The following is a 25,455-nucleotide window of genomic DNA, read 5'->3' as shown; positions in this document are numbered from 1 at the left end:
TGTGTGCACTGTTTATTGGGAGGGGTGTTTCATTAGTATGACTGTGCTTGTAATCTACCTGTTTTGTTTTATTTATATTATGCAATAATTCAATTTCATTTTATTTATATAGCGCCAAAACATAACAGAAGTTATCCTAGGCTACTTTTAACATAGAGCAGGTCTAGACTGTACTCTGTATTTACATCAGTTATAACAGATCACAAACCAAACAATAAAGCCCTTAAGAAACACATCTCAATAGTGGTAATAAAAACAATCTTTATTTCTATCACCAATAAAGCCTATAATTATTTAAATCTTTCACAAATTTGTTCAGCAGTTCAGAATGAAATAAAATAAAAATCAACAACAAAAATGTTCATCCTATTTATAAAATCATAAAACATTTTTTCTCTCCAGGTACACAGACTTCAGAAAATGGGACTTTTTACACAATTAGACAGACAAAAGCTTTTCTGACAAAACAGAGCAGAGGCTGCTTTATGGTGTCAAATCAACCCACAATAACTCACAGCAACTCTGAAAACAAAATGACCTCAAACATCTCAGGATACCTCCTGCACGATCTACCAATAATGAACAAAAAAGGCAGACAAAGAGTGCCGTGTTCATCACTGTTTGAACACACTGACTCTCTGAGCTGTCGGGGCACATCAAGAATAAGATAATCTTGCCTATCTCAAAGGGTTTACCCGTTCTGTAACTGTCTGCTAATGTAACATGATGATCAGGCTCAAAAAAATAAGTTAAGATTTCAGCTGCCTAGGATGGAAAATGATCACTGAAATTTTGCTTGATATCTCTGGAAAACATTTTAAATCATAAATCGCTATTTTTGTGTTGCTCCAATGAAAAGTGATGTTCCCAATAACTCACAAACTCCATTTTAACAAAGCCAAAGCATTTTGTAAACCCACAAAGCTGATTTTAAACTCCCAGTCAAGTTCTCAGACTCTCTGAGACATAAAACAATATGTTGGTCTTACAAGGAAAATAATATAAAATAATTACTACAGTAAAGCATCTTGTTTAACATTTCGATGGAAAATTCAAGTTGTAAACAATGTTTTCAAAAAAAGCATGATCACGTTTTGATGACACCTGTACAGTGTGATGCCTATAATGTTCCTATTGATTCTGTAAATTTAAAGAAAATACATAATTGAATTATATGTTCTGCAGCATCACTGAGGTTACTGTTATTATTATATTGTATTTCCAAACTCAAGATGTTTTATGGCTGCATATTTACATGAAAAGAACATTTCTACATGTCTTCAGCATTTTATTTTTTTTAAATTTTAGACACCTTCTGCTAAAATGCAGCATTTGTTGAGAAACCTCAGGAGACAGACTAAAATATAAAACAGGTCATGTGGGATTTTATGATGGATATAAAGCTGAAACTGACTTTCAGCTTTGGGGTTGAAATGGGGAAGTGGGAAATGCAATGAACAGGAGATAATCACATTTTAGTGTTCTCCTGCACACTATCTATGTGACAGCCAATAGCTGAACTGCATATAACATGCAAATATACCCCTTGGGTTTTTAACGTGCTGTATTTAATTCTTGCAGTTAGTCATAACAGCACTCCACATAGATAACTCCACAACCTAACTGTAATCTTGGACTGCTGATATGAAGCCAAAGCGTTATGGAAATCATGGACATTACAACGTAGTGAGTAAGTGGGGGATTATTAAGTCAAACTTACGACTTCTAAATAAAGCAGTGTACCTGGAAAATAATATAAATCATCTGTCCTGTACAGACAGTATAAAAATACAAGGCAACAAAATATCCTACCACAAAATTAAACTTTGATTATTTTGTCTGATGCCTAATGTTAGTTTACATTTGAGCTCAGCCACACAGTTTACAGTCTAGTGCGGTTTTAATTTGAATGGAGAGTTTAAGAGTTTTGCACAGCTACTGAATATTTCACATCTACTGGATTGTAACTGCTTCAAGGAAATGTCTTTCATAATGTCACAGCAATTCTCACAGGCTGCCTTACTTATTACAGCTTTTTTGTTTTTTGGCAGCACGGGAATAAAAAGAAGTTGTCATTTTCCATTTAAGTGGGTTCAGCAATAAAATTGCACAACTGGACTCTGGAGTCTAACGAGCATTTAGGCATATTTCCTTCATTTGTTGCGTTATGCAAAACACTTTTTATAGACTAGAGGGTTCTGGCCACAGATCCACAATCAGCATCCTTTCTATGAGACTCTGTCCAGGAATAACTTAAGGCTGTGTTTAAGATGCTGTTGAACGTCAGAGAGAGAAGAGACATGAGCTGCAGAGCCCTCATGAACACTCAGATGTCTCACTTTCATACCCCTTTAAGGGTCCCTTAGATTACATTTAAATTACAGTCATTGTGGAGTGAACAACTACAACACAACAAATAACATAAAAACTACAGATTTCCAGTCATGTTGAGATATTACATTTTCAATCCAACAGGTTAACAGATGTCTTAAGTCGTGTTTGGCATTCCCAAAGAGTACAAACATTTAAGAAGGTGAAATTAAAGCACGTAGAAGTAGCAAGCATTTTCATTATCACCTATTAATCATATCAAATTAATTTGAGCACTGTGATTAGAATAATGGGAAAAAATGTGTGTACATGCTTGGCAGATATTTGTTCATTTCGAGTTTTGTGGTTCTCACAGAATAGTGTAAATTTGATATGGAATTGTAAATATTCTTTCTCCAGCACAGAAAACATCCCTACTTGCAAAATATCTGATTTCATGTAATAAAATCAAATGCATGAAAACTGAAAGATATCCCAGGGAACAACTGAAATAAACCCCAGCTCTTCCATACAGAGAATACAGTTTGACAGAGAATACAGTGCTCAATGAGCTTGGAGGGCTGTTTTAAACTTGTACGTTGTTGTGTTGAAGTGTAAAACAGGTCCTACTTCCTAATGTGCAATGCAGGATCCTTCTTCAACTTCAGCACTGCAAGAAAAGTTCAATATCGTGTGAACAAGACAAGAAAATGAATTTGTTCCAAACAAGCTTTTGCCACCAATCCTACACTGAGTCATCTCATAATAGTGCTGCTGATAAAGAGTCCTTTTCTGATATCTATACCTTTTACTGAAAGTATAAATAAAGGGATTTTTAGTGATTACTGTGTGTGATATGTTGAGTCAACACTATATATTATTATCAGTGAGGAAGACATCAGTGTGTTTCAGTGTATACCTTAAATTTGAGCAAGCTCGGCTTGTTTGTCTGCTTCAAACTCGCCTTCGTTCTCATCATCCCCGTTGTAGTCAGCCAGCTCCTCTTCCATGTCCTTATCTATCAAACAGTATGAAGTGGTTAATCACAAGTTTGACACACACACACACACACACACACACACACTTGTGGGGACATTACATGGACTAACATTAATTTTCTAACCATCATCACTACTTGCTTACATTTAACCCTTACCCCAACTTCAACCACTGACCCAAGAACACACAGCTTTTGTTCCGTATTGGACAAACTGTCCCCAATTAACTTGTCTTAATCATGAAATGTGCCTCAGTAGTAGCCTATGGCAGACCGCACGCACACACACACACGCACACACACGCACGCACACACGCAAACTTTTATTTTATACACACATACCTATATTTTCGGCCTGTTTATTCTTTTGCTGTTTGTCCGAATCAACTCCACCCACTACTTGCTCATCTGCGTCATAATCTTCTGGCTCCTCCAGTTTCTGACCAGTAGTAGTCTCTTCTGCCTTCCCCTGGCCAATCAGCATGCCTTCCATGCCTGGGTCTGCTTGTGGAGACAGGACCAAATTATTGTTTGATTTCATAAAAATAACAAAACCTCTTCACTAAAGCTCCAATGATTAATTGATTAGTTGACAACTATAAAATTAATTGCCAACTGTTTTGATTATTGATTAATTATTCAAAATACATAAATTATTTGGTTTCTTTAGTCTTCAGTGACAAAATCAGACATTTGAAGATGTCATAGATGTCAATTCATCATTTTCTGACATTTTATTGACAACTAATTGATTAATTGAGAAAGTAATCAGATTAACTGATAATGCAAATAATCATTAGTTGTATTTTACTCTTCGCTGAGAATGTCAGGATAAGAAAAACTGACCGCCACTGCTTTCAGTGAACAAAGTGATGGTTCCCCACCTTCTGTCTGAGTGGCCTCCTCATGAGCATCCATCACCTCTGTGTCTTTATCCTCAGTCAGATTCTTCGTCAAAAGTTTACTGGTTTCTGTCTCACCCATATCTGTTTTATCAGCACCCTCTGGTGGTAGCAGGACTTCCTGTTTGATTGCAGTGGTAGAGGGAACAGACTGGGACTCTCTTTGCAGGGGACCTTTTGCAGGAACCAGGTCCATCGGGGTATTCAGACCTGTGAAACAACAAAGCAGACAGCAAGCTTACTTAAAAAGAAACTTAAAGTACTTAAAAGAAAAAAAACATGAGGGTGCATATTTGTTTTCCTGAGCCAACATTTTACCTTTGTCCACTATGATTTCATTGGTCAGTAGTTCAGATGGTTCATTTCCTTTGGGCTGAGAGAGGCTTGTTGTGCGGCTTTCAACAGTTGCTGTCTTCACTGTGCCAGGTCCAGGCATTACTGGTCCCTCCTCTTTTACTGCGTTTTCCTGATGAGGAGCGAACATCATAGACCACATTTCTTAACATCATTAAAAGAATAGCTGAGTGGATTATAACTGTAGAAATATTCACAGGCAGTCAAAGCTATTAAAACATGTATTATGTATAAATATGCACGAGAAATACAATAAGCCTGGCCCTGCAGGAAAAGTAAGCTTTTCCTTTCCATTACGATTTTGCTTACAAACAGGTGCATGCAACAGCTTAAGTTAAAATGACCAAAGGATCAGAAATGGTCTTCTATAGCCAATACTGATACTTTTTCAAATAAACTGATCGACCCTGGTCCTTCATATAGTCCACTGTGAAACAGGAACGTCAAATCACCTGTGTAGAGACAGCCGAGGGAAGAATGAGCTTCTCCATTTTCTTCTGAACTTCAAGTTTAGCAGCTGCCACTCTCTCGTCACACAGCTCCTTCTGAGACAGTACCTGGGAGTGACAATGTGTCCTACATGTGTGTACAGACACACACAGACACGTTTACTAAAACCGTCACGCTGAGGTCATTCATAATGGCAACAGCAGTTTATATACATGATATATATATATATATATATATATATATATATATATATATATGAAGTGTATATAAATGTAATTGTATAAGGATTCCTTTTCTTACATGTCGTAAGTGAGTTTGTTGTTGAGGGTGTTGATGCTGCCTTGGCAACTCTGCAGCTCTTTCTGAAGTTTCCCAAGGTCATCACTTAGCTGATTCAACTTGCCTACAAACACACAAGACATTCATTTTATGGATTTTTTTTTCCAGTGCCACAAAATGATAAAATTCACATATTTTATTCTGTGCATCTGCACGTATGTTGTTATTGTACGGAGCTTTGTTAGCTGTTAAACTGCAATGCAATATTTAAGAAATAAAGCTGAAATATTATCAATTACCTTTGAGTTCCTGGATGGTTTTAGTACTGGACGAAATGTTCTGCTGCAGTACGCCCTGCAAACAAAAACCCCGCAACTTCTGTATCAACACTCATGTTTGCTTAGTTTGTATCAGTTAACAAAAAAACTCAAGTCATTGTCATTTCATTGCCCCCAAATTTCTGATGACAGTTTATTGTGCAACTTGTCCTATAATTTCGATGTCCAGACGTGTTTGAGCGCACCTTCTCTTGGCTGCAGGTGTTCTGGGCTCCTTCCAGCTGTCTCTTGTAGAGGCTTTCTATGTGACTAATCTGCTCCTTCTGTCTCTGGATTTCCTCCTGGAACTCAGTCTTCTTCATTTCTGCCACTCCACGCTCCGCTGCTCCGCGCCTCACCTGGCCCTCCAACTCATAAAGCTTAGTCTGTATCAGAAACATACAGGGGCTGAGGTTAGTTGATGGTATTTTGCTTTTTTTAGCAGGTCATTGGTCATTAATGTGTGCTTAAGTCATATTTAGACAGAAGAGGGACACAGATGAGGATAACAACAATCTGACTGTGGAGTGAACATAAAAATATATATATGTTATGCAATATAAAACACACAGACTGTGTTTTGGGAGTTTGTTCTTTGTGTGAGATATACCAAAGACAGTAAAAACTATCAGCAAGAGGGACAGAAATGTTTGATTGGCACTCCCCTTTTTTAACCATACAGTTATGCAAGCTCCTGAAAGAAGTTAGTTCTTTACAGTGACTTGCTATAAACGATGTGTTCAGAATAAAACCGCTATTGAGAAATCTAAAAGAGATAAGAGGAAACTGCATTGCATACAAAAAGACAATTACACAACCACAACCCTGAAAAGACCTGTAGACGTCTACAGTTTAAGCACATACTGGTAGCTACAGGCTGACTGAACTGAATGCTAATGATTGTTAACACTGAACACTTCTCACTACTTTTAGCTTCTGATTAATGTAAGGCCGCAACTAATGATTATTATCATTATCGCTTAATCTGTTGATTATTTTCTCTGTTAATCAATTTGCTGTTTTTTCTACAAAATGTCAGAAACTGGTGAAATATGTCGATCAGTGTTTTCCAAAGCTCAATGTGATGTCTCATTTATCCCGACCAACAGTCCAAAGCCCAGAGATATTCAGCTTAATGTCATGGAAGACTAAAGAAACCTGAAAATATTCAGAGTTGAGAAGCTAAAATCAGAGAATTTGAACAGTTTTCTAAAAAAAACCCCAAAAAGACTCAAAATAATTAATTTCCCTTTGGGACTATAATCTTCTCTTTAGACAGGAGAAAGCATCTTCGGCAAATTGCTCTTGTTCTTAGTATTTTAATCTGTTCATTGCCTGACATTTTGCACATTAACTAACGTTTTGTATTTTTGTGTTATTTGACCCTGTGTCTCAATGAGATTACCTGTATAAATAAAGGTCAAATAAGAGAATCATCAAAATAGCCAGTGATTTATTTAATAGTTAACTAATTGAAGAATTGACTAATCATTGCAGTTCTAGATTAATTTAAGGTTTAGTCCAGAACATAACGGGGCCTTTAAAAAACTGAGGGAAAGATGCACTGTACCTTCTGATAATAACCACAACTTAATCATTTGAAGTTTTCGTGCAGTTTTATCAGTTTAGGTGTAACGTTTTAAAAAAGGTGATGTATAAAGTGACACTGTTCACAGAAGTTAAAACCCCCCCCACAAAAACACACACAGATGAACGTACCTGTAGCTCCAGATTGCGGGAGCTGGACACCCAGTAGTTAAATCCAAGAACCAGGATACAGGCAATCAGGGCACCAATCATTAGAGGGGGTGATCTCCCGCCACGACGTCCGTTTCCCAGCCCACCCATAGCTGTCTACAGACTGGAGACACACAAACCACACAAACCAGAGCCAGGGTCAGCACACTTTCCAATAACTCTACATGTTTTGAAACAGGCTTTGGTATATTTGTACATTTACTATTTGAAATACGGCCAAATACTCTATGAAGTAGCAAAAGGTCTCAGTTTGTCCCTAAAAGTGCTGAGTCCTGATATCTGCAGGATGCTGACAAAGCACACATAGGTACTGAATAACAACAGCTTCGCACTCATAAGATCCCAAGCCTGCACTGCTTTCACTGCAGCGAGATAGCGTCATATTGTCTAGTGGTGGCATACAGCCCATGTAACCAATAAGACCAAACCAACCCTTCTTTTTCCATGCTTGGGTCATTTTAAACATAAACCATCGAGGCATGAAGCCGGTGCAAAGAACTATTTAGATTGGCAGACTGTAATCTAGTTCTGTCAACAATCTCATGCAGTTTTCTCATGGACTAAAATATAAACAGACTTCATGGCAGAATAAATAACTGTGTTTACAGATCAAACACTACTAATAACTAATACTGAGAATCAGGTGTGTTTATCTGAGTGAGGAGAAAGTGTTGTAATGGGCTAATCACAGATGGAAACTAAGTACATTAACTCAAGTATTGTCTTTATGTACAATTTAGAGGTACTTGTACTTCAGAGGGAGAAATGGTATTTTCTACTCGACTACATTTATTCAAAAGTTTTTGTTACTTTTCAGATGAAGATTTGACACAATGGATGATATAACAAGCTTTTAAAATACAATACATTATTAAAGATGAAACCAGTGGTTTACAACCTTTTTGGCTTGTGACGTCTTACAAAAAGCAGTGTGTAGTCAGTATCACATTTCCAGCTCCATTAAACAGTGACTTGTTCTTTCTTAAGTCTCACCTGGTTTCATTTCAATAAATGATCAAATGATCCAATATTTACTAAAATTCAAAGATCAGAAAAATAGTCCAAAAACTGAAAACAGATTTGTGTATTGAATTTATCAGCTGACTCTTTGGAGGGTTAGGGACTAAATTACATGACATTAACTATATGAATAAAGTAATTCAGACCAGCTCCACTCCCAGCAGCTACAACAGTAACATGCTGCAGACACACTGATGCTTCAGTAATCTAATAATGAAATATAATAATTATCAGTCACAGGGACCAAACCACTGCTTTAACAAGCATTTGCTGCGAATACTTATGCAGGAATTTTAATGGTGATGGATTATTTTCACATTGCTGTATTGGCACTTTTATTTAAATAAATGATCTCAGCACTTCTTCCACTATTGGAACTAACCTAAGTGAGTTATACAGTCTATGGTACACAGGCTGGCCGGAGGGAGTCAGTCTGATAGTCTGTTCATTGTCTGCTAGTACTAACCAAATCACAGCCCAGGCCTGGAATAACGTTATGCCTCAGAATAATAGTAATCAGTCAAGCATCTTATTTCAGACGGAAACGTTTCCTGTTAAAATGACACAGCTAGTCAAAATAAAAGGTCTCACAAAAAAAGACAAGTTATTCTGGCCAGGGACGAGTCGAGCAGCTGCACCACCAACAATACATTTACTGTTAACTGTGATCACACAAACCTAATAAGTCTGTACGGCTAGAAGATAGACTGTGTAATCTATCGATAATTTGACAAGCCGTCAAATAAATGTGTAAATGTGGCAAACTGAGTAATTAATATACGAGTCGCTACACGCATCTAGCGTTTCCTCTCTGCTTTGCAAGCTAACGCTAACCACCACCGTTAGCTACGTAGCCTGTAACCTTTTACTGCATATAAACTTCACTTACCCCTTATAGACCCCAGACTCACACAAAACAGGAGCGAAATATCACGGTGTTTTGATTCGATGTTACCCGGTGGTATTTAAAAATCTGGCGGCGTTTCTCCGGCAATAAGCAAAGCGCATTACCGCTTGTCAGCTAGCTGTGATCCATTATCGCCATACAAACAGCCGAGCCCCTCTGTGTTTGTTTCTGGCTGCAAGTCAACGTGATGCCTCTGGGTGCTGTGGGAAAAACACGCTTTGGGCTAGAGTGCATCATGTCACTGGTAAAATAACTGTTCTAGATATACAGAATATCTAGGAGCCCAATTTAAAAGGCAAATAATACATTATTTGTGTTACAGAGCTGATGTTATTACGTGTAACTAAAAACATTTGATTGTTCGACTCGTCAACTACATATTACAGATTACAAATGTATAGTTTACGAAGTGTTTCGAAGGCAGCACGGACAAAATCAAACGACCAAATACACAAATATGTATGATTAATAAATGATACAATTTATTACATATAGAAGTTGTATTTAACCCTTTCACGCATAGTGGTCATCACAGTGGACGGATATTCAAAAAGCGGTTTTCTTATGCATGGATTTTGATGGCATAGTTGCACTTCAGCACCACAGTGGACACTAGCGCGTCATCCCATACACCACCACTTCATCTGCAGTAACCTTTTTGTTTGTAATCAGTTGATTTATGTTATTATAATGTAATTTGATGAAGAAAAAAAAAAGAAGTTCAAATATTTGTTCATGCCTAAAGAGAAATAAAAACATTTAGGGAAAACATCCTGACTGAGGTTATCATAATTCATGGATGAAAGGGTTAAAATATTGTTAATTTAAATTAATTGAAAAATAAATTAAAATAAATTTTAGTCTGACTTCAAAGATATAATTTGTTCCTTGGGAGATTTGTTGAGCCATCATTTGTCCTTAATAATTAATCAAAATATATGCATTAAATTATTTTTTTTAATTTTCTCCTGTTTTATTATTTCTAATATTCTGCACTGTCTTTTGAGCCATTGCAACACAATATCATTCGTATGTGCAGTGTATAGTGGATAATCTGACTGACAAATAAAATATATCTATCTTTCTATGTTTTAGTCTAGAGATGTGTTGGCTGTCAATAACTATGCATATGAAGAGCAGATGCAACTACCTCAGCAGTTTTTACTTTTCATTTAGTCTTACTTAAACAAGATTATATGTTACCTTTTATGATGAGGAACATTAAACAGTTGACGAACTTCATGAGACAGTATGTATATGTACTGGTGCATTACATTAAAGTCAATTATAGTCCAACAGAAGATAAATTGAATGGGTAAAATGATGACATTTTAATGCATTATCATGGTCGACACACAACTGTACACTCTTGAAAAAAATAATCTGCTGTACTATAAACTACATTAAAACAACAAAAAAATCACATTGTTGAGCCAATATAATTCAAAGTCCATAAACACAAAATGTCCCACAAGAAACAAGTCAGACAACAGCTTGTTGATGTATATTCCCTTTGAGTATGTAAACTGTGTTAATTTAGTTTTTGTTTCAGGCACAGTGATCTATTTAATTTAAAGATGAAATGTATGTCAGACAACAAGAGAACACCAGAATTTCACATATGTCATGTGTGCTACTGCGGGCGTATAAATATGTTGCTAATAAACCAAACAACTGCTCAAAAAATAATATAATAACACATTTCAAAAGAGCTGGCTGTGTACAAATAGGTCGAGGCTTTGGACAAAAAAACCTTTTACAGTTACTGATCTCTATATAAACCCAGTACAGAAATCAGTTGGGATATAAAACCCCTTACTAAGAGTTAACATTTTCACTCTCAACCATTCACTGATTGTATGTCCATACAATATCTCATCATCCTCTTTATTTCATGAGATATTTTTCTTGTTTTTCAGACTTCGCTCAAGACGATATACATATTTAGTTCTTGCTTTGCGTCCTCTTCTTCTGTATGTTAAACATCATCAAATATTCCAGTTTGAGAGGGTGACAGGGACAGGTAACGTCCTCCTGTGTGTCTACAGACACAGAGACAGTAAGAGACTGAGGTGACCTGTTTGACATAGTGAGCTCTAGCACTGTAGGCCATATTATTATTAAACTTCAACAAAACAATACCTTCAATTCAATTTGCAAAAATAAATGTACCTTTTATTTGGTGAACCTTCATCACTGGAATCATCTTGCAGTAAAGCTGTCTGCTGCTCTTCTGTGTCTCTATCTCTTCTAGTGACCGTGAAACCTGAAAAGACAAAGAACAATGTACAGTTTACTGTAAGCAAACAGACATTCAGTATATGTTGACTGATGGTTATGAATGACCCTCATTCACAACCATTATAGGAAATGGTATGTGGGTCCTTGTTAAAAGGTTAAAGTCTGCAGATTCTGGAAATATACATGAAAACCACCATTTATCTTATTTGTTGGACCTGTGTAGAACAACACATTGGCCTTGCTTGATTTTTTTGTGACCGAAAGATGCTTCATTATGCATGTAGGATAACTTGCTTTGACTTGTGTTTTACAAAGGTGGAAGCTGAGAACAAGTTTCTGTGGAAGCATGGGACATAGAGTCAGTAGATGGTGCTTATCCTTAGGTAACCCAACTGACTATCTCCTGTGTATGACCGGGGTGCCCTCTGGCTATGATGGCAGATGTTACGTTTCGTGCATAGGATAGTGGTCAACTATCTATAAACAAACTCTTAAAACTACCCTGTTCATAAAACACAAAATCAAGCCATCCATTAAAATACTGTTTTAAATGGTTTATTCTTTTAATTTCAGTAGCAAGAGTAAGCAACAAAGAAAATATTTTCTGTATAATTGTTTTGTTTAATCCCTACCAGTTCTCCTGATCTCTGTGACAGGGCTGTTCTGGTTGTCCTTTAACTCGGTGTAACCGACTCTGGTCCGCCCACCAGTTCCCTGGGCTCCATATCTCTCCCTCAAAGCCTGAAACAGAAAACCAAACACGCATATAAATACCAAGATCTAGTGAGCCAATAGGTTGGATGGATTTGGGGTTGGATTGTTTTATTTTTTAATTTATTTTTGGTGTTTTAGAGGTTTGTAAAATGTAAAACTGTAAAATACTATGCTTTAAGATACATTTAAAAATCTGCTTTGAATAGTTACTTGTGTCTAATATGTTTTTTTCTCCACAAAAAAAGTTTACCATTTAAAAACCCTAAAAATTGCATCTTCTCTTTCTCCCTCATTGAAAAATTCAGAATCTACTATTGTGAAAATGTTTTTCATTTCGAACGTTTAAGTGCTGAATGCAACAAGTTCATTCTCAGGTGTGCCATCGAGTCTTCAAGTTCCGTCATCGCATTTGTGTACGTTTCATACTAGACCCCAGTTTGCTTCAAAACTAGTTACAGTGTGATGTCACAGATCATGCCCGTAGGGACATGTGTTAAACTCGGACAATAGGTGAGCACAAAAAAACGTTGTCTTTTAGTAGATAAGGTGCAAACACTTGTTTAGTGTCAAACTTTGCATGTGAGGCTGAGTCATCACAGTCAAATTTCTAACCCATCTTCGATTTTCTGCATCCTCAGTTTTCTGTCGTTTCCTTCTTTCTACAAAAAAAAAGAGCAACATTGTAATACATATTGTTGAAAAGCATGTGCACACACAAAAGTGTGAAAAAACAATGTACTTTATATAAATTAATTTCTAATGTGCAACCTCTTAATTTAAACTGAGATGTGTATGGTTCTTGTGCCACACAAAAATAACGCCATAGATGTGACCAAATACCTAGCAACAAGTGTGTGACCACAACAAGTCTCCTTTTCAGAAAAGTAAGTAAAAGAAACAAACAGAGACTGCACCTCTGAACACAAACATTAGAAATAGTGATTCAATGAGCAAATGAAACTACCTCTTCTAATGAGTTCCTTTCCTTCATCCACAAGGTCAGATGTCAAGTCATCGTCAGTAATGTACTGATGGAAGCCCACAATGTTCAAACAGCGAGAGCCCAGACTACAAAGCCACACAAAATTGCAAAAAATACAGTCAATTCTAGTAATAATATTTACTGCATGTCACATTTAATTTTTGCACTTGTCACTTTCATATATTTCATACACTTCATTTCTTTCTCCATAGCACAGTCCACATTTCTTTTGCACAGTCAGTTTTATATACCATTTCACAACTATTATGATTCTATTCTGTAAATAGATTATACATTTAAATACAATTCTAATATTATTTTTGTCCTATTTCATTTTTGTAATATTATCTTACTTTTGCTTAATTTTTATTCATTCTTCTATGTTGCGTTTGTGGGAGCAAATGCCAAGACGCATTCTTTGCATGCTTGCATACTTAGCAAGTAAAAAACTGATGAAAATGAAAATGAAAATGAAAATGAATTGATCAACAATGTGTTCCCTTTATCTTACTTGTAAGAAGTGGCAAAGCAGAGCAGCAATATTAGCATGGGATAATAAATGTAGAACCCATCAGATATGAAAGACAGCAGATGCATAGAGCCCATGATCTGACAAAGAAAAACAGACAAATAATTATTTCTTATTACTTTGCTGCACAGAGGATATGACACACCAACATATCATTTTTTTTGTGATCATAGACTGTAAAATTTACCATAAGGCTCTAATCTGTGATAAGTGTAATGCTTGTATGTACAATGTGAGTGTGCATTACTACACTACTGAATGCCTGTGTATGTGTTGATATGTGCATTTGTGAATGTTTGTGTGTGTGTGTGTGTGTGTGTGTGTGTGTGTGTGTGTGTGTGTGTGTGTGTGTGTGTGTGTGTGTGTGTGTGTGTGTGTGTGTGTGTGTGTGTGTGTGTGTGTGTGTGTGTAACCCACAGACGTGTAGGATGTCTGTATTCTGTCCTGGTGTGAAATGGCGGAGTCCATGTGAATCAGGCCCAGAAAGTTAAGGCACAGGGGAGGAGTCAGACGACAAAACAACCTGAGCAGAGAAAAAAACAAACAAGAAGTAAACCAATATCATATCATACAGTGGACTGAACTGTGCTTCATATTTTGAACCTTTTAACACTGGTTACAACAGCTTACTGTCAAAGCTTCCACTGGTGTAAAGAGTATTCATCAAAATACCAACACACAAGCTAGGAATACAATCTAAAACGTGATGTGGAGGTGGAGGAATTCATTTATTGTATTATAATATCTGTGTTTCAGAATGCTGTGCCTTTTACACCTATAATGTGAGACAAATATATTGCTGAGTATATAAGGAACATACATGCCGCTGAACTGCAGGCTGTAAGCATCAGTCTGGTGATGTGGCACCAGGTAGTAGTAGTTGAAAACTCGTATCCTGAACACTGTGGAGTAGACACATACACATAGGAAGAGGATACTGACAAAGCACGCCATCTGGTGGAGAGAAACAGAACAACAGGTGTTTGAATCGATTCAATATTGTTGAGTGTATATCTTCTTTTTTTTCACAGCAAATAAAATAAATAAAAATAGAATGTTTTAATGAGTATGTTCTTGCTTAATCAAACTTTGGCTTCTTGGGTACATGCACTTCTGTGTGCCTCACTAAATACATGCCTCATACCTCTATACAAATGTAGTTGTATTGTTTTTCAGCCATCTGAATAAAGACAGCAAAAAGGGACAAGACTGGGTGCGTGCTGAAGAAAGTGCACTCGGACCAGACCACTACTGCAGAGAGGAGACCCAGGAGGACTGCCAGCAGCCTGTAAAATCCCCGCCTGAACATACACTCCCAGTACCACTCTGAGGACGACACACACATGCATCGATTAACACAAGAGGAGGTGAGAGGACAAAGTGCTCTGTGGTAATGTAGGGGTGTAAAAGTACCTTAATTTTTTACTTGAGCACAGAATTTTAGTAAATATACTTACTGTGATTTTAAGATGCAGATATTTACTGAACTCACCTACTGTAGGAGTGTAGATGCAGCTATGGATCCAGCCATGGTATTGTGAAGAGGAGCTGTGGACGAAGAGTCGTGTTGGGCTGCTCTGGCTCTTAGCTACATCTTCAAGATGAAAAGCCTGGTCTAATAAAATCCACCACTGAACCTGGGTCTGACCATGCCTCTGCACTGCAGAAATCACCTGAAAAACACATGCAACAGTAGCACATGATTATTAATTCAAATTTCATTTAATTGCCTTATTTTTTGCAGTATGTCCTTTAAAATTACAGTGTTATGTTAAAATTAATGATAACTTTTTTATGAAGGTTAACTAGGCTTCTTTTGGTGGGAATGACATTCTGTTCACCACAAGAGCTTTCCACGTCACTCCCCATCTGATTTTGGTACTCAGTGGGACACTGAAATGAAAGATGACATTAAAATGAAAACTGTCCCACACAAAGTCATTCTGTAAATCTGTCATTATTAACTTCATCTAATGATCAAATGGCCTGTTGCATTTCTTACCTTTGTCAAAATAGTGTCCACACATTTCCTGAGAGAGTGGTTGTATCTGACAGATTCATGGACAGCTGCCACTTCCTGATGATGAAAAATATTGTAATATCGTTATAGTAGAAATAAAAGCCCAAAAAATAGTTTTGTTTTGTATAGAATGTTCATATATTCACTTTCTGATTCAGCACCTGTTGAATCAAACTCAAAACACTTTTACAGCACAAACTTCCAGGATAGATGCAAGGTGACGGAGCATCTACAGCTACACATCTTTCCATCCTCTCACCTCCATAACATCTGCTAAGTTCTCCTCAGCCTCTGCCTTTTCAGTGGCCATTTTTGCTGCCTTGAAGTAGGTCTTGGTCAGCAGGTAACCATGGCAAGATGAGAGCCAATAGGAACGTGGGATTTCCACCAAGCCGTAACCTAGCAACAGCACTAGAAGGAAGAGGCCCCAGGTGTTGGCAGCTGTAATGCCGATTGTCTGGAGCTCTGTCCTAAACAAGTTTTACAAAGAGAGATAATCAATACACAAGCATAATTTCAGCCCAGGAAACAAACCTGTGTGTCTTTGTCACAATTGATTTCCTATCCTGAAATAAAAATTGGAAAATGAACAACATGGCTTTTTTAAGAAAATGGTTTTGTCACATTTTCCAAAATGAAATAGAATTTAAATAAATACATTTTTCATTCGCAAGTTAAATTTTTCTTGATAAGGAGCTCCGCATCACAGTTAATATTAAACGTAACTGTTCAGCATTATAAACAACAGTTACAACATTGACAGTTCAGTAAAACATAGGCTGTGTCCAGTTTATAAATAAGCACAGATTGGCCTGCAGAGAACAATACGCTCCTATTATTATTTTTCAAACTTTATAGTTTGTAGTCCACGCCCATGTAAGTTCTCAAACTCTAAACATTTCTAGCTTCAACATGAATTGGCTGCAAAATCCACTAATCTGTCAACAGTAGCCTCATCCTGTGACCAAATTAATAATAAAAGCTATATGGCACTTACAACAGCCAACATATCAAGGACTCCACATATTATAAAAGTTGATGGTGGCGTGTTGTTGGCTTCAAGTTCCAGGAGAGTTTTCTTGCACTGTTCAACATGTGGACAATAAAGTTTTAATATTTGTATTCATATTATTTGATTGGAAATATGGCCACTGAAAAACTAGCAGTAATTATCTTTTCAGGTGGAGAAATGTCCTGGTTGAAAGCAGTAAAGACCATGTAGTCTACATATTAACAGAATATAGACTATGGTTTTAGAAATATTAAGAAAATAATAAATGTCATCACATGGCCACAGATCCTATTGACAGTCAATAATTGCCTACAATAACCTAATTGTTCTGTGATCAAAGTTGATTAAATCTAATCTGCTAAAAGAGAAATGTCCACTTGACTATAGAATAAGAAAATCGGCTGTAATTTAACTTTTTTTCATCACTGTTATGTTAGGATGGCAAGAAACTGGGAGTGGATAAGTGAGAGCTGGGGACCACACAAGTTGTGTCTCACTCATCAGTTTCAATCAGCAACCTTTATTTAAAAGAAAACTATTACAAGTTACTGTCTCTGTCCGTCCACCAGGTGGCAGTGATGTACCACAACTCAGACAATACTACATCCCTCTTTCTGTGCGCTGTACTGTACTGCCCAGTCAAATAACTGCCTTTAGGAAGATGTTTGCTTTACTTAACACTCTTATATTTTCTATTATATAGTATTATATCAGTCTTTTATAGTAGTAATTTGTACTATAACCTTGTTTCAACTTGAACTAACAATATCTAATTTTCAACAAAAAAATACTTTCTTTAGATGTTTCCAATTCAGCTGAATAGTATCTTAACTCAACCTTTTATGAACTATATTCAGCTAAAATAGTATCCAATATTAAAGTCCTTCAGGTACATTGGAGGATGGCTAGGCAATTTACAGACATGTTGACAATACAATAGCAAGAATAGCAGAGAAGAAACCACTGCATCATCTCCTTCCTAACTTGCATCTTGTCTTGAATTAAATACTGGAGGAAAGCAGATCTATGTTCTGATATACATATTTAATGTTGCATATTTAGATAAATATCAATATATGAACATCTGTAATAAGGAAACAACCCAAATTCTATTTTCAGAACAAAATTAAATGGAAAACAGACTTTATTTTTGTTTTTAAGATGCTGATACAAATATTAATAAAGTTAAAAAGCCCCATTTTTTGTTTTCAGATTTTCGTTTTCAGAATAGGAAATCAATTGAGACAAAGAAAATTGGATCGAAACACTACCGCAGTACAAAATAAGCCAAAAACGTTATTTTCTGACTGACTTACCATGTGAGTTGCCATTGTGGGTGAGCAGCCACGTAGATGAGTAGAGAGATAAATATAAGGAGGTAGGTACCGTAGTAGATTGCATTTTCAATGAGAGCTGTTTTAATCTTTCCAACTCTGGAGAAAGCTCCTGATCGTGCATAAGACTGCATGAAGGGCAACAGCAGCCTACCCAGAAAAACAATAAGGCACACACACACATTACGAAGAGTAAATATACAAAAACACAATTCATTTTACAACATACAGCAGTTATAGTAAAGGTTTAAGTAAGCAAGTGACTGTGAGTATGAGCAGTATCTCACCAAGTAAGAAACTGAGAAGTCCAATATACAACTCTCCAGAGCACTGGTAGGACGCCATCTGGTATATAACTCCACGGCTCCTCACACACCTTTGGTACACTGTCGTAAACATGCACAAGTAGAAACAATGTGAGCATATTGTGCATATATGTTTTGTAACACAGAGTTACAGAAGTTAGCAGAAGGTTTGCCATACAGTTGGATTTATCAGGTGCGGTACTCTAAAAGACATAAAAAACACAAAAAACTGTGTAATAACAGACATCTGACTTATAGCAGAGTACATAGCTGCTTGCCACAATGTACTGGATACTACCACTTGGTGTCACCAAAGACAGAAATACACTTAGGATCTTCAAATTACAAAAATAAATCTCACTACTATGAAAACAGTTCACAACCAGTTTTTTGGATCAGAATGACAGGGGCAAAACTTGGACAATAGTAATTTGGGAAAACTGGCCCTTTAAGTTATATGTTGTAAGTCTAAAGCCTTAAAAAATGTTTTCCAAACCAGTGAAAAAACAATTTCATCATCATCATTCAAATTAACTGGACTTGACAGTGACTGGAATATAATAAAAGTGATCAATTAAGCCTACATATAATAATACATAATATATGTTTACTACAGTTGAGGTTAGAACCGTCCAACTTATGAGCAGCTCAGATGTTCATAACATAACGTCATAACAAAACAAAAGTTTGTTTTCGTACTTGATGTCTTTTTGATACTTGATTTCATGTTGGCTGGCCGAGGAATCTTGACGAAAGTGAGCCTTATTTACCTTACAGTTGGATAAAGAGAGGAGCTGGCTCCTGTCTTATTAGTGTGTCTTGCTGGAGCTAATGAAGTCGGGTGGTGTTCATTGTCAAGAACACATTGCTTGTAGATGGTCTGAAAAAGTTTACACAGGCAAAAACACTCAACTCACATTACAATGGTACAGGTGAGATGTCAGAGGCAAGAGCAATGTAAATAAACACAGAGCTCAACCACACTCACACACAGCTTAATGTAAAAATACATAAGCAACACTGGTTAACATGGCTAAAATAAACCTTGTCTTCTACACATCAAACAATCTTTCGTACCGTGCTGACATCAAGTGGCAGGATGAAGACGATGAGGAAGCAGAGATACCAGGACAGCAGTGTCCCTAAGAGGACCATCCGCTGCTGCCCCCGCAAATCTCCATAGCGCTGGAGGAGGTAGAGGGCCAAAAGGAAGACGACTACAACCACGACAGCCAGCGCAGCACCACTCATAGTGATGACTGAACAGGCAGATGTCAGAGACTCATGGTGACAGACTGGAGGGGGCAAAAGACAAAGATAAGGAAAGATAAACAGAGAGGAACGCATTGGGTGAACTGATTGGATATCAGCTCTTACCTGCTGGAAAACAGTATTCAGATTCAGATTCAAATTCAGATTCAGATTCAGCTTTATTTATCCCTGAGGGGCAATTCAGTTTCTACAAGCCCAACCTCACATAAACAAACAGTAATCAACAACATTCGTTCCTACACAACAATATCAGAGAAGGATATAAATGACCAGTGGGGAAATAAAATACAATACTACACAATACTATACTAATACAGCTGAATAAAGAACAGCTGAATAAAGTGCTTGAGAATATAGCACAAAAGTGTTGCTCTGAATAGAGTAAAGTGCAAAGTGCAAGTATGACCTGAGCACTGGTGAGACACATACATAATACAATGAAGAAGGTGTGGAATGGAAAAAAATCAGGGATAAAACAGCAGAGTCAGAAATGAATGAGAGTAAAAAGGGAGTGAAAAATCCTGTATCTTTTAAAGCTTAATGACTCTTAACAATGGAATGGTTGTGTATGTTTTACTACAACTCCAGTTAACTTTACATTACAGCTAATCATTCTACAAACCATACTGTCTGTTTCTTTCTACAACATCAAAATCTTTAGATGTGAAATTTGCGTGAGTTGTGTAATCCAGTATAGTGAACATCAGACCTGCATTAATTTCTGTCAAAGTTACATTACAGTTATAAGATAATACAGTGTTTTTCCACATCTAACTGCTTTTAAATTGCTGAACCACAACATAACTTTGCCAACATTTAATGCAGATTTGTTTTCACTGTGATGGATTCCAATCTAATTTCAAGCAATAGTATTATTGATATTCATGAGGTAAATTAATGGATGGAAACTAAACATTGTCTAAAATGATATATCCAAAAACCTAAAACTGAATAAAACTTGGATCACATTGAAAATGGTCATTGTTTAATATTGGTTCCCACAAACATTCAGAGGACTAAGATTATATTATTTGACTTTGTTAACTTGCATTTTACATGTCAAATTATCAAAGCAATACTTTTCTGTTTTTTAAGAGCTATAAATGCTAAATAGCTTTTTATTGAAGACTGCTCTCATTCTTATCGATTCATTTATTTGTGACCACTAATTATTTTTCACATTTTATCCATTTAATGTCTATGGAAACACAGAGATTTTTTATAATAGTCGGTGTTTACGTTTTTCCGTCACTACGTGCTCCCAGATTGTTGATATCCGCTAGCCCAGATTTTCTTTAAAAACAGCAACAACAAAACAAAACCTACAATTATAACATTAAGAGATGAAGTGAACCTTACCTTTTTAGTTTCTTCTCTCTGGCTGAAGCTTGTAAAGAAGGTAAACAAGTCTGCATTTAGTCACATCATGTTCTTCAGACGTCAAGCCTGACAACTGTACACAACCTTTGAAACGACATTGCGTCACGACGTTAAACGTGCTTTCTGTGAACTAGCAGGGAGTTCTGGGTATTGTAGTCGACGTCCCAAACATGAAACACTTTACCAGCTTCCGGCACAGACGTGTCTCCATCATGATTTCCTTGGAACCATGTTTACTTATGCAAACCTATAAATTGCATAATATTATGACATTAAAATGTATATTTGAATTATTAAAAATCAGGCCTATATAGTTTTTTTAAATAAGGAAGGGGATATTTAGCTTGTACATGATGTATATTGTGCATATACCTTTTTATTATTCTGTTTTGAACATCTATTCTATCTCCATCCATCTATTTGACCATTTATTTTATAGAATAGCAAGAAAATACTACAAAAAATATAGTAGTAATGGTGGTGTGACTATACCAGATATTCCTTAAACCACAAAATATTTTTATAAAGCTCTATATAGCCTACATACACTTCAAGCACTGCATCACTTAAATTAATTGTTTATGGATAAAGGTTGTTATATGCTGTACAAATAAGTTCATTTCAACTTATTTATAAATCGCTAAATCACAGAAGAAGTTATCTTTTTGAACTTTTCACATAGAGCCAAGGCTGGATTAGTACCCCCAGGTCACACTCATGGACCCCCCACACTGTCTCACCGCACAAATCACGTCCGCCCGATATATTACCCACCCTGGCCATTAAAATCCACTTTAATTATTTGAGCTTCCAGTCAAACTGACATGACAAATCACACACCTATTGGCCAAAGGCTGAATAAATAGTTGAGCTGGGCTGGGAGCAGGTCTGCCTATACACTTCAATAAACCAAGTGCTGAAATACGCTGCATTCACAAATCAGTGTATGGCAATCCTGAGGCACACACAGGACAGCTGATTTAAAAAAAAGGGTCACTAATTGAACAACGCAACTTTTCACACTGCAAAAGCCAACATATAATGCACATGACAAATCAATTCCCACAGATAGGCCTATAACAGCATCACACCACAGGGATGCAAAACACGTTAAGCAAACAGCTTATCAAATAAACTCATCCACAATTTATATATATATATATATATATATATATATATATATATATATATATATATGTACATGTTACATTATCTGATCACCAAGTCACAACAGATAATACTACTAAATGCACAAACAGAATAATGGTTCTTACCATCAGAGGTTCTTCTATCTTGCTTTTTCCTTTGCAAAGTCATAGATCAGGTGCTCAAAGTCCAGCTCCTTCACAAACTCAAACTCCAGGCATCAAACAGAGCTCTTGAAGTCTCTTTACTGCGACTTTAATACAACTTTATTCACAGCAAACATTTTTTTATTGCAACCACTTGTTTCTCTTCCTTTTTTTTCTTTCTTTTGACTTCTCCACTGGGCAATAAAAACGAACCACAGCGCATTGTGACATGCTAACCAATCGTCACTTGCCCATCCGTCAAAAATGAGAAATGAAACAGTCAATCATGAAACTTGATTTTCTTCGCATGAAAGTGACAATAATTACCAACATCAAGAGAGTGTGTCTCTTGTCCCCCCCCCCCCAAAAAAAAAAATAAAGAAAAAGGAACATCTTTTTTCTCACATCACGGAGGGCCCCATTTTGATTAAGGGCCCCTGGGAAATTGCCCAGATTGATAATAGATCCGGGCAAGCATGGAGCAGGCCTAGATCATACTCTTTATTTTACAGGGACCCAATATTCCCCCATGAGCAAGTACTTGGGACAGCAGCAAAGAAAATCTTCCTTTTAATGGGAAGAAACTTTACGTAGAACCAGGCTCTAGGTTGGTAGCCATCTTCCTTGACTGGTTGGGTTGAGAGATATTAATATAGACATATGACTAATAATAATAATAATAGCAGGCATGGGGGTCAAATAGGACCATGCCAGCATGGGGTCCAAAACCATGATCCAAATAAGCTTACAAACCATAACCAGGCTATCCACGACCCTGACTAGAAAATACAAAAATTCCAAGGAAGACGCCAAGTTAGTAACATGCATTAATGGAACATGAATGTGTCGTGAATATAGTTAAATAAACACTACTACCCAGGGTGACGAGAATGACATCAAGCACACGTCTTTGTTCCTTTTTAGTTTTTACTGCTCTTTAGCTCAGTGGACTGGAATGTAAATGCATGGCTCACACTGTCTTACAGTGAAGAAATAAAGAAGTTAATATACTACAAATGCATACAGATGGAGAGGGTGAGGAGGATAGAGGAACTCATTGCATCATGTTAAGTTCCTCTGCAGTCTAGGCCTATAGCAGCATAACTACAGGCTGGTCCAAGGCAAGACTGGCCAGCACAAACCATAAGCTATATCCAAAAGGAAAGTTTAAGCCTACTCTTAAATGTAGAGAGGGTGTCTGCCTCCCGGACCCAAAGTTGAAGATGGTTCCACAGGAGAGGAGCCTGATAACTGAAGGCTCTGTCTCCCATTCTTCTTTTGGAGACCCTGGGAACCACAAGCAAGCCTGCATACTGGGAGTGCAGTGTTCTATTGGGGTAATAGGGTACTCTGAGCTCTTTAAGATATGATGGTGCCTGGCCATTAAGGGCTTTATAGGTGAGGAGAAGGATTTTAAATTGTACCCTGGATTTTACAGGGAGCTAGTGCTGTTGAAAAGACTGTCTAGGGCTGAGCAGAGAGCGGCTAACCATCAACCTGTAGAGGGCGCACTGTCGCTGTTCTGCCTGCCAGTCTGAACCGGTTTTGCTAGCAGCAAGAAAGAAGAGAGCACTTGCTTCTAAGGGCGCACTCACACTAGGCAATCGTACCATGCCCAAGCACGTTTGCCTCCTAAAGTCTGGATTATTTGGCTAGTGTGAGTGCAAGTGTACCGTGCTTGAGTATGGTACACTTCCTTGGCACGGTACGGTTGGAAGAGGTGTGCTCGAGCACGGTACACTTGGTCACGCATGCGCACTAGGGATTAATATTTTTCCCGAAAATAAGACATTTTAAATAAGAAGCCAATTTTCCAGGGAATCCCTGGGAATCCCTGAAGGGCAACACTAGCTGAGCCCTGGTCATTTCAAGCAACACTAAATGCAACGTGGAGACATTATGCATATATGGGTTCCCAATCCGACCATTTTTTGTGTATTATTTTATCATTATTAAGGCAAAATAACTCTATTTATGTCCATCGCGAACACACACCTGTGCATGTTTTATGAGAGTATGAGAGTGTTTTTGCGCAATGTGTCGGAGGCAGCTGTGCTTGAGTACACTTGGGTTTGAGGTAATGTGAGTGCGGGCCAGCGGGGGACAGGGGAGGGGGGAGATTCGTGCTTCAGCACGGTACGGAACAACTGGCCCTCAAAGTGGGCAAATAAACATCAAAGTGTTTATTTTAATAAATTCCTGGTGTACTTACAAACTTTCCAATGCATCGATTTATGAGTAAAGACCCTATTTGTACTACTGTAGAAGTTTGATAACAATCCAGGCATTTTTAGTGGAATAATTTACGAGATACACTGGTGGGTCCGTTAGCGCCTATACTAAGCCATTCGGCTGATGCCTCTAACTCCACTATTTTGCGACCAAATGAAAGAAAAGGGCTGAGGCGGTGATTAGATAGACCTCATGGTGCATATGACCCTAGGTCGAAATTAAGCCGAACCATTGCTTTAAGGCATGCTTGGAGCTTAGCTAACTGATTTGTTTCATCTGGCTTCATTTATGAATATAATTGGGTATTATCTGCATACCAATTAAACTTTGTGGAGTCTTTCTAAATAATATTACCTACAGTACAGGAAGCATGTATAAGGTGAATAGTATTGGTCCAAGCACTGATCCTTGGGGGACTCCATGTCTAACCTTTGTGTGCATGGAGGATTCATTGTTAATATGTAACTGAAATCAAATCTGATAAATAGAGTTGAAACCAGCTTGATGCAGTTCCTTTAATGCCAATTAAATGGTCCAGTCTCTGTAATAGGATGTGATGGTCCATGGTGTCAAATGCAGGACAAACATCTAACAAGGCAAGTACAGAGAGTTCCTTTGACCAATGCAATTAGGAGGTCGTTTGTAACTTTCAGCAGTGCTGTCTGTGCTATGGTATGCTCTAAATCCAGACTGAAAATCCTCAAATAAACAATTGTTACGTACAACTTTACTACAACTACTTTAAAGGACTGATTGATTGTAATGTCCTCTAAGAAAAATAATATGTAATTTTGGGCTATAACTGACATTGATTGACTTGACACCATCTGTTCCAATGTTTTCACCAG

At 37.2% G+C, this 25,455-nt stretch overlaps 2 protein-coding genes across 3 annotated transcripts; both read right to left on the bottom strand.

Annotated features, from left to right (window-relative positions):
• Nucleotides 1-269: 269 nt before the first annotated feature.
• golm1 (golgi membrane protein 1) lies at nt 270-9,439 on the bottom strand. 2 transcript variants are annotated; one of them, XM_062418221.1, is made up of 11 exons: nt 9,277-9,439; nt 7,329-7,470; nt 5,816-5,995; nt 5,592-5,646; nt 5,314-5,416; nt 5,016-5,139; nt 4,528-4,675; nt 4,192-4,419; nt 3,650-3,808; nt 3,230-3,328; nt 270-2,980 (listed from the first exon to the last, which is right to left on the bottom strand). In XM_062418221.1, the coding sequence occupies exons 2-10, from the start codon at nt 7,455-7,457 to the stop codon at nt 3,231-3,233; spliced, it is 1,224 nt and encodes a 407-aa protein (XP_062274205.1). In that variant the 5' UTR covers nt 7,458-7,470; nt 9,277-9,439; the 3' UTR covers nt 270-2,980; nt 3,230. The 2 variants fall into 2 exon arrangements, with proteins under 2 accessions (XP_062274205.1, XP_062274206.1); XM_062418222.1 differs by having other exon boundaries at nt 4,288-4,419.
• A 1,162-nt stretch (nt 9,440-10,601) lies between these two features.
• LOC133979031 (G-protein coupled receptor-associated protein LMBRD2B-like) lies at nt 10,602-21,186 on the bottom strand. The gene is made up of 18 exons (XM_062417442.1): nt 21,063-21,186; nt 19,509-19,726; nt 19,202-19,311; nt 18,414-18,512; nt 18,109-18,276; nt 16,040-16,250; nt 15,763-15,837; nt 15,549-15,653; nt 15,253-15,433; nt 14,905-15,086; nt 14,581-14,714; nt 14,178-14,283; nt 13,743-13,840; nt 13,214-13,317; nt 12,862-12,908; nt 12,168-12,276; nt 11,467-11,560; nt 10,602-11,336 (listed from the first exon to the last, which is right to left on the bottom strand). Exons 2-18 carry the CDS (start codon nt 19,680-19,682, stop codon nt 11,273-11,275), a joined length of 2,061 nt encoding a protein of 686 aa, XP_062273426.1. The 5' UTR covers nt 19,683-19,726; nt 21,063-21,186; the 3' UTR covers nt 10,602-11,272.
• Between the last annotated feature and the right edge of the window lie 4,269 nt (nt 21,187-25,455).

The sequence above is a fragment of the Scomber scombrus genome, chromosome 4, assembly GCF_963691925.1.
Source record: "Scomber scombrus chromosome 4, fScoSco1.1, whole genome shotgun sequence".
NCBI classification, from domain to species: domain Eukaryota; kingdom Metazoa; phylum Chordata; class Actinopteri; order Scombriformes; family Scombridae; genus Scomber; species Scomber scombrus.
This window is presented reverse-complemented; position numbering and strand designations above follow the sequence as displayed.

Excerpts from the sequence above, each read along its gene's own strand:
- golm1 (XM_062418221.1), bottom strand. The coding sequence starts at position 7,457 with ATGGGTGGGCTGGGAAACGGACGTCGTGGCGGGAGATCACCCCCTCTA. Across the intron at positions 5,647-5,815 it reads ACACCTGCAGCCAAGAGAAG|GGCGTACTGCAGCAGAACAT; the intron begins GTGCGCTCAAAC and ends TTTTGTTTGCAG. Across the intron at positions 3,329-3,649 it reads TAAACAGGCCGAAAATATAG|ATAAGGACATGGAAGAGGAG; the intron begins GTATGTGTGTAT and ends ACTGTTTGATAG.
- LOC133979031 (XM_062417442.1), bottom strand. The coding sequence starts at position 19,682 with ATGAGTGGTGCTGCGCTGGCTGTCGTGGTTGTAGTCGTCTTCCTTTTG. Across the intron at positions 14,715-14,904 it reads ACAACTACATTTGTATAGAG|ATGGCGTGCTTTGTCAGTAT; the intron begins GTATGAGGCATG and ends TCTCTCCACCAG. Across the intron at positions 12,277-12,861 it reads ATGCAGAAAATCGAAGATGG|GCTTTGAGGGAGAGATATGG; the intron begins GTTAGAAATTTG and ends TTTCTGTTTCAG.